This window comes from Hippocampus guttulatus, chromosome 2, assembly GCF_054856545.1.
Source record: "Hippocampus guttulatus isolate MCC_2025c chromosome 2, RoL_Hgut_1.0, whole genome shotgun sequence".
Lineage (NCBI taxonomy): Eukaryota > Metazoa > Chordata > Actinopteri > Syngnathiformes > Syngnathidae > Hippocampus > Hippocampus guttulatus.
In genome coordinates, this window is record NC_141262.1 from 27,289,151 (window position 1) to 27,302,853 (window position 13,703).

The 13,703-nt window shown below is 48.9% G+C and overlaps 1 protein-coding gene across 7 annotated transcripts in view; it reads left to right on the forward strand.

Moving 5' to 3' along the window:
- The window catches only part of nrxn2b (neurexin 2b), a 282,388-nt gene extending 268,697 nt beyond the window's left edge, over positions 1 to 13,691 (forward strand). For 6 of the 7 annotated variants that reach the window (XM_086105122.1, XM_086105124.1, XM_086105117.1 and 3 more), the window contains 3 exons: positions 4,108 to 4,430; positions 6,343 to 6,421; positions 11,360 to 13,691. In XM_086105122.1, the coding sequence (XP_085961248.1) occupies positions 4,108 to 4,430; positions 6,343 to 6,421; positions 11,360 to 12,240 (1,283 nt within the window). In that variant the 3' untranslated portion in view covers positions 12,241 to 13,691. The remainder of the gene's footprint in view (positions 1 to 4,107; positions 4,431 to 6,342; positions 6,422 to 11,359) is intronic. The other variant, XM_086105123.1, reaches the window with a different exon arrangement.
- Positions 13,692 to 13,703: the final 12 nt, after the last annotated feature.

Consider the following 13,703-nt stretch of genomic DNA (forward strand, 5'->3'; position numbering starts at 1 on the left):
CTTCGTTTTGACGACGGCTCTTTCTCGTTTCTATCTAACTGGTGCTATTGTTAATGACCTCGTTTTTAATTTAATAATCCTTGTCAGGACCATTCGGATTTGTTTTTATACGTTGAGCCGGAGTCAAGCAATTATTTTAATTTACTATTCTGGAGACGGATCACACGGCCCGGTTGGTGTGAGTGAGCTCGTAACCTTTCATTCATCGATGAAGGTTGAGTGGTGACATGAATGAACTCATAAAAACAGACAGAGGTAGATGACAGAAGGAATTTTGATACATTTACGAACGTAAAACATACGTTCATTAACCGTCGTCACCAAATCGTTACCTTTCGACTTTCTGAACATGAATGTCCTCATTAGCGTCGTGGTTGAGCTGGAGTCCGCCGTGCTGCCCCGTCAAAATGTTAGCAAGCTACAATCGCAAGCATGAACATTTTGCAAACGTAATGTCTCAACAGTTCGGGGATTTTCTTTTTTTTGGGTGGGGGGGCAGATGTTTTCGGACACTCTTACGAAGAGACGATTTCAAAGAGCCTTTGGTGGCTCATTACAACCGGCTGACCGTCGCTGCAGTTAATTCAAGCTTTGGGCACAGCACTGGACGGCTGCTATAATGAGAGCCTTGGCCGCCTGCTGCCCTCGTTTGGCAAAGATTTGGGAGGGGAGCTGTCATCCGAAATACAGTCTTCCCTCACTTATCGCGGTTAATGTTTGCCGCGATATTGAAAAACCTCGAAGGACGGGGTGCCCCTCCCCTAGGATTTTTTGGTGTGTACCAGCACGTTTAAAATGTGTAAACACTATTTATACTTTACATATTTGAGACAAAGACTGCAGCAGTACACGTATTTACTTCAATCTTTAACTCTAAAACCTTATACAGTCATGAACATTTATCAGTATCGCCTTCTGAGAGAGACAAACAGACTTTTGTTAGTGGCGTCGAAGGTGCGCTCTGACGGTGTCGCCGCCGTTAGCCTCCACAGCTAGCTCCTGGCCGGCTAATCCCGCGCAGCCGATGTGTTTATGATAAGACAATTAATGGGTATTGATGAGGAGGGAGGAGGCGAAGAGAGACTTCTTGCTTTTTTCTGGACAAGCCCAATCACCCGCCTGTCGCCGCGCACTTAGCAAACACAACAGCGTGGCGAGACATTGATCAGAGAGTTAACAGGGGAGGTGCTAGGCAGGGCTGTGAAGATCCGCTGCCAATCAGCTCACGGGATAAATCCACTCCTGCTGTCATTGGTCGGAACCAATCCTGCTTACAGTCATGGACAAAACCTCTGAGTCATTCGGCATTTTTAATTACCGTACTTTGGAGGGAAAAAAAGGCGATGTCGGCCTTGCTAGCGTGCTACACACAAAGGTAAAAGTGTAAATAAACATGCCGTTGCAAAAGGGCGCGCAAAAAGGTCATCGCGTTGGCATTTTCCATCCGCGATTCACCGTCAGGCCGTCTTGCGCCGGGGCTGCTTCGCGCAGCGCCAGCCCCCCAACCCCCAACCCCCCGGTTGGCTCATCGTGCTCTCGTTTCATTTTTGACTTGACCCACAAAAGGATCACTTCATCAGAGCCTCAATCAAAACAAAAAACGATTCAAGCCAGTTAATTCAAGAGGCGTTAAGTGCGTTCCATGACGTGGGAGGAAGTAGGTCACCCCGACAAAGACTGCGGTTCGATTTAAAAACAAAACAAAAGGGAAGTACTTTATGCGCCATGATGTTTTTACTCTTTTCACCCTGAACCAAATTATAATCATTCAGCACTTGGCGATATTGATGACTGGACTTTGGCTCATGTTGTAAGTGAATTTGCAATGACGTTCTCTGGCACATTGTTTTCGCTCGCAATCAAAGGGCGCCAACGCCACCCTCTGGGCGCCTTCCACTCAAGAGTGGTGGGCACCATCGGGGGCTGATTGCTTGAAATGGAAGACCCTCCCAGACTGCAGAAGAATACTCCTCGCTTTTGTCACATTTTTGTTTTCTTGAAGGACTAGAGCTGCATCGAGATTTTACACAGTCGTCGATAGAGCATCTTGTCTGTTGTCCGGTTTTTTTTTTCCGTTGCGTTCCCCCCCATCCCCCTCCCTCCATGTAGCTGGAGAGGGTCAATAGCCGCGTGGAGTGCCCACTTGCGTAATAGAGATAACACGTGGAGCAGTCTTGTTCCTGCCGTTGCTGCGCGGGCGGGCACTTCCAACGCCAGCGGAAAAGCAATATCGCAACTGTGTTTAGACGATGAATTAGTCTTTATTAAACGCTAATGTGCGCCGACTGCGCGGGGTGTAAAATGACGGCGGAACTCGCTCCCACCAGGCCCCAAGCTTCTCTCATTTCACAGTCTGCATCATCTATAAATATTACGGCCTCCCGTTGGTCTTGGATTCGTTTCGCTCTTCCCTTACACGGATTGATTTCATGAGAAAGCTCAATGGCTTGTCATCTATAATTGCCTCCTCAATGCTGTTTATTTATTTTTATTTTTTTTAACCGTCCTTGATGATCGCTCCTCTCCCTCCCGTGGGCTCGATATTAGCGGCCTACCAGTGAAAATTCCGCATTTGGTTCATCTTCCTGATCTCACGCTCATGCCAGTCCCCAGTTAAGCAGTCAAGCTCCTTCCCTCTTCATCCATCCATCTTGATTAATGCTAATGAGCAACCCCCGTTGAATTAAACATGACCGACAACAGGCCTGCCTTTTTTCTTGTTTTTTTTTTCCTCCTGCGGCAGGAGTGCTTTATCATCGTGCGGCTCCGGTGCATTGGAGGTCAATAGCACCGAGCCACAGTTGTTATATTATATTCCATCTGGGGTCTGACGAGAGCCATCCCCATGCGTACTTTGTGTCAAGGGTCAAGGTTGACCTGCAAAGGCGCCCCCCCCCAAACAAAGTCACCTGTTCAACCTCCATACTGGGGCCCGAAATTGTTACTGGGAAGGCTCCCCTGTCGACTTGGACAGAACCTCTGCCGCCTCTTCCTACGAAGCAGCAAAGAAACCTGTCGTACCTGGTACTGGGGTCGGCAACCCAAAATATTGAAAGAGCCATATTGGACCCTCCAAAAATACAGGTCTGGAGCGACAAAAAATTAAAAGCATTGTTTTAGGCCTTATAATGAAGGCAACACTTGCTTTATGTATCGCTATTAGCCATATTAGCTTACTATCAAAATGACTAAGTTGGCTACAAATACACAACGAGCATTCATGATTAAATCCTTTTTACCCCTGAAGTGCATCCTGTAGAGCAGGGGTGCCCAACCTTTTGTGACAGAAGATCTACTTTACGATCAACCAACCTCCCACGATCGACCCGTTACCGCACATGAGCGCATACGCACACACTTAAACACGGATACCATAATGAGCAACAGCCATAACGGCCCCTCAAATGCACAGAAACAGAAAAATGAAGTAGACACAAGAGTTTGCGAAAATCACTGCCTATCTTCGTCGAGACCTGACGCGGAGGCATGGGAGGCACTTTTGCCGTGTGTGAAGGATCGTAGTTCACGTGGAACGTTTTAAAATGCTTCTCTCGGCCCTCCAGATTCATATTCTTCACCAGTACCCTCGGTGAATTGGACATGAAGCGCTGTTTTTTTTCTTACAACAGTCACGTGCCTGGCATCCCGCCCTGCTAATCGAAATGAGGCAAATCTTCGTTGACAGAAATGTTGAAATCTAATATTTCTTCGACACATTTTTACAGCATTGGAAAACGTTAAGAATTTTTGTCGTGTTTGTCCTCCGACAGAAACCATATTAAAACAAAAAATATATTTCCCTCCTCCATCTTTTTCCATTTTCAAACATTTTTTAAATAGCTCCAGGAAGCCACTAGGGTGGCGCTAAAGAGCCGAATGCGGCTCTGGAACCACGGGTTGCCAACCCCCGACCTGTACCTCATAATAGTTATTTTGTGTGTGTGTGTGTGTGTGTGTGTGTGTGTGTGTTTGTGTGCTTCCTTCTGTATGTGTTTGTGACTGATTTGTACTCTTCCTTCTCGACATTCTCTCCTCTCTCTTCTTCATGTCCATTGCCTCCACTTTCACATCCTACGTCCCCCCCCCCCCCCCCTCGCATCCTCTCAGGTCGCCAGCTGACCATCTTTAACAGCCAAGCGTTTATCAAAATCGGTGGCGGTGAGAAAGGCCGCCACTTCCAGGGCCAGATCTCGGGCCTGTACTACAACGGCCTGCAGGTGCTCAAACTGGCGGCCGAGGGCGACCCCAACGTGCAGACGCAGGGAAGCCTGCGCCTGGTGGGCGACGTGCCCTCGGTGCTCGCCACCGACACCACCTCCACCACGCCTCTGGCTGACATGTCCACCACCATCATGGAGACCACCACCACCATGGCTACCACCACCACCCGCAAACAGCGCTCACCCACCGTCAGGGACAGCGTCACGCAGGTGGGTGATCGTGCGAGGGAATTTGGATGCGCCCTGACGAAATGTAGATTTTTCCATGTAGGAAATCACGTGACTCCCAAGTCATCGGTTCCAGACTCACAAAAAGAAACGTTTACCTTTATTGAAGACTCTTGATAAACAAGGAGTGGAAGAGACGTTTTCCCGAGTCATTTCTTGAATATCGTATTTGCCTGAATATAAGACTGCCCTGATTATAAGACGAACCCCCTTCTTTTTCAAGACCCAAGTTTGAAAAATGACTTTTTGAGCACCAAATTAATTTTATACAGAAAATAATTACAGTACATCGGAAACAAATGACTATAACAATATATTTGAGAGAAAAGGCATGTTATTTTGCCTCATTCAAATCTTAATATCTGAACATTTAAATATGTCAACTAAAGTGCAATCACATTCTTAAATGAATGGCTTCTGGTTTTTGAAACATCATAACTTCTCCTGATCTTCGGCCCACTTTTCTCCAGATTGTCGCTACGTTTCTCCATTTTCTGTTATCTCTTCTATTATTTTCTTCTCTTTTTGTTCTTACCGCTATTTTTTAATTTTCTTCTTCGTGCTACCGCTATTTTTATTTTTATTCTTCGTGACAGGGGTTCGCTTTGGCCTGGGGAGTCAAGTTCAGCATTCGCTTCAATGATATCTGGCGCCATCTAGTGCCGTGAATGTGTATAATGTCTAGACCCCGAATATAAGACGACCCCCACTTTTTCAGTCTGATTTCAATGAAAAAAAACACCGTCTTATATTCGGGCCAATACGGTACTTGAATGCTTCCTGCCTTTCTCAACTCGCTGCTCACTTCCAAAGAGAGCAAGACGTATTCCCCAACGCGAGCTTCGATGAACGTCTCAAGGCAATAACAAGCCTCCTAGTCTGCTCAGAAAAGTTGTGGTAACATCCTGTCATGTCGGGCCTTCAAAATAAGAGAACGCCGGCGTCATAAGAGTCCCGCTACCTTCAATTTGGCCCTGTGATGGCTTGTTTAGCAGTGGCGCTTCAAAAATATGCTGTGCTTGTTTGTGCCGTACGACTCTTGAATAATCCACTACATGGCCCAATAAAGTGCAGTGAAGTGTCTGGGACGACATGCTTTTTATTTTCCAGGTCAATAAAAACAACGAGACGTACTAATTGGCTGATTGGACGAAGGAAAGTTTCCAAATTGCTGCGGCACAGTAATTGGTTCTCTTGTGTGTTGGCATCGTGATTGCGGCGGCTGTTGTCGTGAATGCGCTTGCCAAGGCGCCAGCATGTAAACAACAGTTGCATCACTTGCAAATGCATGTCAGGTAGGCTGAGGATCCTGGAAGTATCCTGACGGTACGGCGCAGGTGGCCCCGCGGGTTGCAGTCGTTGCCAATGTTCAAATGCGTATGGAGACATTTTGGCTGACGCGGCACGGGCTGCAAAAGAAAGTGGGGGCTTTCGCAGCAAGCCCCAATTTCAATTTCTCCACAAGCCCTGAGCTGCTTTCCGCCCCGATAGCTTTGATCACAAGGTGACTCATACGCTTTGAATAGGAATGAGAGCTATGCGAGTCGTATATGCCGTCGGAACCTTGTCGAACTCAGATCCCGGTCTAAAGGACTGTCACAAAAGCTTTCTGAGGTCTCGTTTATGACCAAAAATACAATTCATGCTCAAGACGTTGCATGGGGCCTTTGAAAGTGCTTTGTGACAAGGCTTTTGTTCGGCAGACATTGGAAGCTTAAAAATGCAAAACAGTTTTTAAACAACGAGTCAAAGATATGTATTGTTCTGCGAAAAGTCGCGCACAATGGCTAACGGGCTTGAGTTCGAGACAGCGGCATGGCCGGAGCCGTTTTGATGGAAGCCAAACGTTGAAACGGGCAACCGTCTTTGTTCCCTTGTGTTCGTATTTTTGCAGAATGCGGATGAGATTTTGGTCGCTTCTGCCGAGTGTCCGAGCGACGACGAAGATTTGGAGGAGTGTGAGCCTGGAAACGGTGAGTTGACTCGGTGGGGGGGTTTCCTGATGCTCGTTCTACCGAGTGAGGTTGTACGGCTCGGCTCGGGGGAATCTTGTACAGGACCGACCGCGATACCCTCGTTACGCAGCTCAGATTGGCCCGATGCGGACCCAAGGTGCCGCATCAGATCCGGTGACTGTGAACCGCCGCCATGACCCGAGGCGGAAGTCGAAAGCCATGTCTGCTTTCACAAATTGATTTCGGTGTCCTGTTACAGTTCTTAGCGGATCGTACCACTCCCCCTTTACCTGAGTGGCCCTCCCAACTTTTGAAAATAATCGATGCTGCGCCATTCTAAAGAAAGCACCTGGATCTGCGCACTTCTTCCCACCTCAGTATTGTTTCGACCTTGGTAGATGGAGAAAGGGCAAAAGGGATCCGGGAAGCTCAAAGTGGAGCGTTCTCCCGTGGTTGCTCCGTAGGTGGCTCAGACAGAAATAGGCACTTGATTCTCTCCTTATCGAAGGTAGGAATGATTTTTTCTCTCTCTCTCTCTCTCTCTCTCTCTCTCTCTCTCTCTCGGAGGTGGATGCTACACCCGGGCTTAATCTCCCGTGGAGAAGCTCAACTAAACTCTCTTGATATGCCCACACAGGCGCATGCACGCAATGATTGGCAGACGGGCCGCTTGCTCCTTTACGCAAGAAGACACCTACCTGTCTCTTTCACCATCCCTTTGTGAAGTTTTGCTCGCGAAATACCGAACGTGCTCGCTATCGCCCCCCCCCCCCCCCCCCCCAGACACCAAAACCGGTTTCAGCAAGGCAAAAGCCAAAGAACCCAGATCGGCTCCGCTGAGAGTGAAACTCCGCAATGTGTCTTTATACTTGAATGCATCGTGAATGATCAGGATCGGCGAATACCGATACGAGTCAATACCAGATGTATTTCAAGATACCACGTAGTCGTGAAAGACGCTGATACCGGCCACCGATACAAGTCTGAGTTGTCAGTAGTTGGCGCATGATTTTCTTTCATTGTACCGACTGAAATTGTAATCACAACTCCGAGTGGTATCGGAACTAAGACCCGGTCAGTACTCAAGAGTGAATATACATACCGGTATCGGTTTGAAAAAAAAGTGGTTCCAAACATCCAGAGTGAATACTTTAGCGACAGCTCGACGTTTTTGCAGTACAGCATGTGGCGGGAGCTGTCGAAGCAAAGTGAAAGTTCCTACCGCAGAACAAAAAAAAAAAGCGCAGTGGATGCCAGTCAGTCGGCGCGGCCGATGCTGAGGAGGAGAAGCAGAGAAGGCGCTGCCTTGCTTTCCACTAAGCCTCATTAAGTGCAAAGTGGCGCGGCCCGGGATAGCATGCGGACTCAGACGCAAAACCGAGAAGCGGAAATTCTCACCGTCCCCGGCAGGTTATTTAAACTTGGGCAGCCCTAATTACATCAGCCAATTAAACCTTGGCCGTAATCCTCCAGTCATCTTCAAGAGTCGGGGGAGACGCGGACTCAGAATTAACCATGAAGTCCATACATACGGAAGGAAATGATTGCAATGCACTCACACAAATCCAGCAGGAAAGATCGTTTTCATCTCAAGAGTCCGCACCTCCAAAAACATCTCTGAGCTCGAGAGAAGAATTTTGTGGAGCTCCCTCAACAACGCGGCGCGCCCCCCGTCATCCCTCTGCATGAGCGGGCATTTGTAAACATCTCATGACACGCGCGCCGGCGCCGCATATTTTTCCATCCGCAGCCCAATCACGGCCAAATTGCCGACGCGCCTCGCACTCCCGACAACCTCTTCGCCGTAAATATTTGAAACGGCCGCCACCGGGCCCCCGGCGTGACGGCCGGCCTAACGATGTTTGTCAGGAGGACGACGCGGCCGCATCAGCGCCCATCTGCCCCCCGCGCTCCCTCTGAGTAAACAGAAGCGCGGGTGACTCATCGTCCTGCGCGCTGGAGATAAAGAAGCTGTTTGATCGCGCGGGCTCACCGTCGCGGCTCCGCCGCGATCCAATCATGAGAGTCCGGCCCAATCAATCAGGCAGAATCAGCCGTGGTCTCTCCTGTTTTATCGCTTAGGTGCTCGTTTCAGACAGAGACAATCAGGCATTCTTCTTTTTTATGCGCGGCGTATCTCGATCCACGTCTGGATCGAAAGTCCGCCGTTGGGTTCCGTGGCCTGTGCGAGCTGCGTAACGAGGGACAAGGGGTGCGAGTCACCCTCGGGGTGCGCTCGCTTTGGGTCACGGGGAAGGAGACGGGAGACGGGGCGGGGAGGCGGGGCTAGGAGTCACCTCTCAGTGTGTTTGAGGGCTAAGTCACCGCAGAGCTCATTCCAAAACCGAAGCCGCTTTAAAGCGGCCGGATCGAACTGCGCCGCCTCGTTCCGGAAAAGCCGTCTGACTTTGACAAGTCATTTGGCGCCAATCCAAAAAAAAAAAGAAAGAAAAAGAAATCCAAACTAATCCAGCCAACTTCTACTTTGCGCAGCTCATCTTTTTGTTGCTGCGAGGTGATCGTCCGTCCTCTCGGGCGTCAAGGTGAAACGCAGCCCGCAAACACACGCGAGCGAGGCAAACACAAACGGGCGAAATGAGAACGTTGTTGCCATGGAAATGAGCCTTTTGCGCAAGCGAAACGCATGAGAGAAGAATGTGCTTAAAGTTTGTTTCTTTCACAGCTCTCACATGTCTCTTTTCTTCAAGGCCTCGGTGTGGGGGGGGGGGGTGTTGTGTGCTGACATTTCTGTGGCTATGAATGCATCAACCTTGATAACAAAGCATTTTTATGATTTGAAAAAAATGTTTGTTTTCGGGCGGGGGGCTGAGCTGACCCGAGGCGGGCGTCCCATCCCCTTCCTCCCTTCTGAGCGCCCCCCGCCCTCCCGATTCACCCCAAGTAAAAACCAAGCCGTGGAATTGTGATTTGCTGCTTTGTCTTCTTCTCCTGACCGTTGTGTTGCGATGACATGAACAACCCCCCCCTTCCCGTGACCCGCTCCCACCCCCCACCAACACGCCCTCTAAAACGTGCTGTTCTCCTGTCGTGTGAAGACGCCCGTGCTAACTCTCCACTTCCTTCATTTGAGACCAAAACGAGCTTTCGTGCTCACTCGGTTGCGCGCTAAAGCAAATGACATAACAGTGGCTTGACGATCAATTGGATCATTAAGAAACTCGTATCGGTGACCGCTAATTAAGAATGCCATTGACCTGTTTTACGTGTGCTTTCGGGTGGGACAAGCGGGGGGCGGGGGGGCTGCATTAGCACGCTATTGACTATTTTTTGGGACGTCTCCTATCGGTCTAAATTAAGCGAATGAAAGATGAGCCACGTAAGCCCGACAATTTGGCAGAGGGACGCTCGAGGGTTGTTCCGTGAAGTAAAAGGACACGAGTGGAGGTAAAGAAGGGAGGGGGGATGTTGATCACTATCCAAGAACAATCTTACACAGCTTTCTTTTGTGTAATTTTTTTTTTCATGCAAAAATCATGCGGCCAATTTGTCGATGTAAGTGACCTGAACCTCGTGGTTTGCTATCTTTCTCAACCAATCACAGCAGACACATCACAGCGCTAGGTCAGCCTTATTGCTAGATTAGCACTGCATTTGATATTGTTCAGTGTAAAAAATTTTCAACTTGTGTAACTGACATAGCATGTAGCGTTAGCCAGCTGCAGGACAGATAATGTTCTAGCACAGTGGTTCTTAACCGTGTTCGAGGTACCGAACCCAACCAGTTCATTTGCACATTCACTGAACCCTTCATGAGTGAAACATAAAAATATGATTCGAGAAGTGTTCCTTCAGTTTTGAGTTGCTCAACTTGGCATGACAAATCATGCAGATAGGACACTGACTCCGATCAATGACTTTCCGTGATGCATGTAAATCCATGTTGTAAATATTTTTGTTTGTTTGTTTGAAAAAGTGGGGGTCGTCTTATATTTGGGGTCTAGACATTATACCCATTCACGACACTAGATGGCGCCAGATATCATTGAAGCGAACCCTGAACTAGACTCCCCAGGCCAAAGTGAACACCTGTCACGGAGAATAAAAATAAAAATAGCGGTAAGAAATCAAAGAGAAGAAAATAATAGAAGAGATAACAGAAAATGGAGAAACATAGCGACAATCTGGAGAAAAGTGGGACGAAGATCGGCCAGGTTAACCAGCAGCTCAGGAGAAGTTATGATGTCATTTACATTTCAAAAAGCAGAAGCCATTCATTTACGAATGTGATTGCACTTTAGTTTACATATTTAAATGTTCAGATATTAAGATTTGAATGAGGCAGCATAACATGCTTTTTCTCTCAAATATATTGTTAGAATCATTTGTTTCAGATGTACTTTAATTTTTATTAATTATTTTCTGTATAAAAATTAATTTGGTGTTCAAAAAGTCTTTTTTCAAACTTGAGTCTTGAAAAAGAGGGGGTCGTCTTATAATCAGGGCCGTCTTATATTCGGGCCGATACGGTATTAAAAGAATTCTTTAAAAAATGTTAAAAAAATCACACGACATACTATCACGACAGTCACTCGTTGACGATTGAGCCAACTAAATTTCCCACAGCACTGATTGGACAAGCGATGTCATGTGAAAATCTGCTGCGGGCGTGTCATAACCAATTGACATGTTGAGTCAGGTGTGTCTTCACCTCCGAGGCAAAGGCTCCGTCGAACCCTTGAGACCGATTCAGCGAACCCCTGGGGTTCGATCCAACCCAGGTTGAGAACCACTGTTCTAGCATCTTGTAGTCTTACCTCAGTCAGCACAGTTAGTACTTATGAACTAGTCAGATAGCTTAGACAAAATGAGTAGAACTAACACCATGTGAAGTTTGTAGTGCTCTACTTCCAATGCTTCTGTTTTCATGGCATGTTTAAGTTGTGTCTCGACTTCTGACCCCTTGCCCCCCCTCCCGCTCTCTCTTTCTTGTCCTAGGAGGTGAAATAGTCTTGCCCATTATAACGGTGGACTCGATAGACCCCCCTTCCATGGCCACCCGCTACCCAGTAATCCCCCCACCCCCCACCACGTATCGGCCCTTCCTCACCTTACTCGAAACCACCAAAGAGTCCATCCCCTTGCCCAACGTGCGCCCCCCCTGCCCCGTGGATCAGGAAGACTGCGAGGAAAACGTGGAGGTGTCCGCTTACGGCTCGGGCGAGATGACCGAGTCGGATGACGAGGACTATTACAAAAACTCCCCCCTGGTCACCGACAGGACCGTCCTGCCGCCTCCCCCGGGGGCGGAGGGCCAAAACCCCCCCAGAGATGGCCATTTCTCGCGTCTCCCTTTCGACCAGCGCCCGCCCGCGTCCTCCGCCCCCACGGCCGACCCCGATCAGCTCAGCCCCCGCGTCAAGGGGGCGGCCGGTGGCAGCGGCAACAACATCCCGGCCGGTAAAATGAACACCCGGGATCAGGTGCTCCTGCCGCCGGCCCAGCCCTCGTCGGACCCCGGCCACCGTGGGGTATCGGGAATAACCTCCCCTCCCGAATTCCCCCACGTTCCCACCCTAGACCCCACGTCCCCCGAGAGAGGTCTACCGGGCGCCGTGGAGGTGCAGCAGTCCAGCAGCACCACGGGCATGGTGGTGGGCATCGTCGCAGCCGCCGCGCTCTGCATCCTCATCCTGCTCTACGCCATGTACAAGTACCGCAACCGAGACGAGGGCTCCTACCAGGTGGACCAGAGCCGGAACTACATCAGCAACTCGGCCGTGCAGAGCAACGGCACCCTGGTGAAGGAGAAGCCGCCCAGCGCCGCCAAGACGGCGCCCAAGAACAAGAAGAACAAAGACAAAGAGTACTACGTTTGAGGGAGCGCCGCCTTGACACATGGAGGCGGGTCGCGTTTGGGGGAGAGAGAACGAGAGAAGAAACAGCCATCCTAACCCTTCAAGAAGGAGGCCGGCGACGCTAACTTTCAGCGTCGTTCGGAAGTCGCTTCTCGACACTTCTGTGCCAACAACCGATTGGGTTCAGTTATTTCTCCAGTAGTGTACAGAAGCCCCATCAGTATCCACGACAACAGTATCCTGCGCTACGTCAACGCCATCTCTCTCCTCTCTCCCGCTCGCCCTCGTGCCACGTCTACGGTGCTCGGCAGCCGGCGCGACGCGACCTGTGCCGTGTTTCAAGCATGTAGTATTCATCGAGGACAAAGACATCAACTTTTTCTTTCCGTGGAATTCTGAGAAGAAGAAAAAACTAAACAAAACAATGAAAACATAGTAGCAATTTTCGTGCGATACCACCGCAGCAGCAAACTCCGGACGCACGGCTGGCCAAATTCCCCTCGGACGTCTGTGTTGTGTTTTGGCGCCCCCTGGTGGGCTAGCGGAGGAAGTGTTTCTACAGCAACCATCAAAGTAGGGAAAAAATGCTCGCCAAGCAGTCGGTCTCTGCTCTATATGATGCTAAATATACGGCCAGACATTGCGCAACCAGACAGTTGGCCGAGACAGTGTAGCTATGACTCTGTTGCCGTCCGAACCATTTCACCGCCTGAAACCCGCAGAGGCTGCCGGTCAGGAAATTTGTGGCATCCGCTCTCTTTGCTTTGAGAATGGACAGAATGGGAATTCTGCGACAGAGAAGCAAGGCTGGAAGGGCCTGTCCGGAACCTGACTTGGACTGAGGGGGCAGCCTTTGCGGTTCTTCGTGGGCTCCCTGGAAAAGGGGAGTTCTCAAGTACTCTAGTGTTCCAATTTTCTCAGCTCTATTAAAAGAAGACAAATGTACCACGATAAGAAAAAAAAAAGCTGAAAAAAGTTTGTGAAATGTCTAAATATTTGCCATCACAAAGAGAACCGTGTTCCCTCCTGACAACCTTTCCTGTTTGCGAAAAGAAAAAAAAACTAAAAACATGTCCGTGATCCTGGGCAAGGAGGAAAATCTTTTTTGTTTTGTTGTTCTTTGCCTTTGGTAAAATTCGGGGTATGTTCTTGCTCATCATGCGAACCCAAATCTATTTTTTTGTCCTGCATTTTTTTTGTCATTTCTCTCTGTTTGGCAGATTGTGTGTCCATTTCCCGACCCTGTTTTCTAAGGATTGCTTTTCTATATCTTTGTGTCTGTAGACTGACAGACCTGCGCCATGATTCTGCTGCCACATTTTTTTTTGTACTCTCTGCCTCACTCCATACGCCCCCGCCCAACCCTCGATGTCGCCCTGTTCTTTCTAAATGTTATTGTAAAGTGTTCCAGTGAGATGACTCTAAATATGTGTACATTAACAGAGGGAATACACTTGGTTATATACTTCTTACTCCCTGTGTTG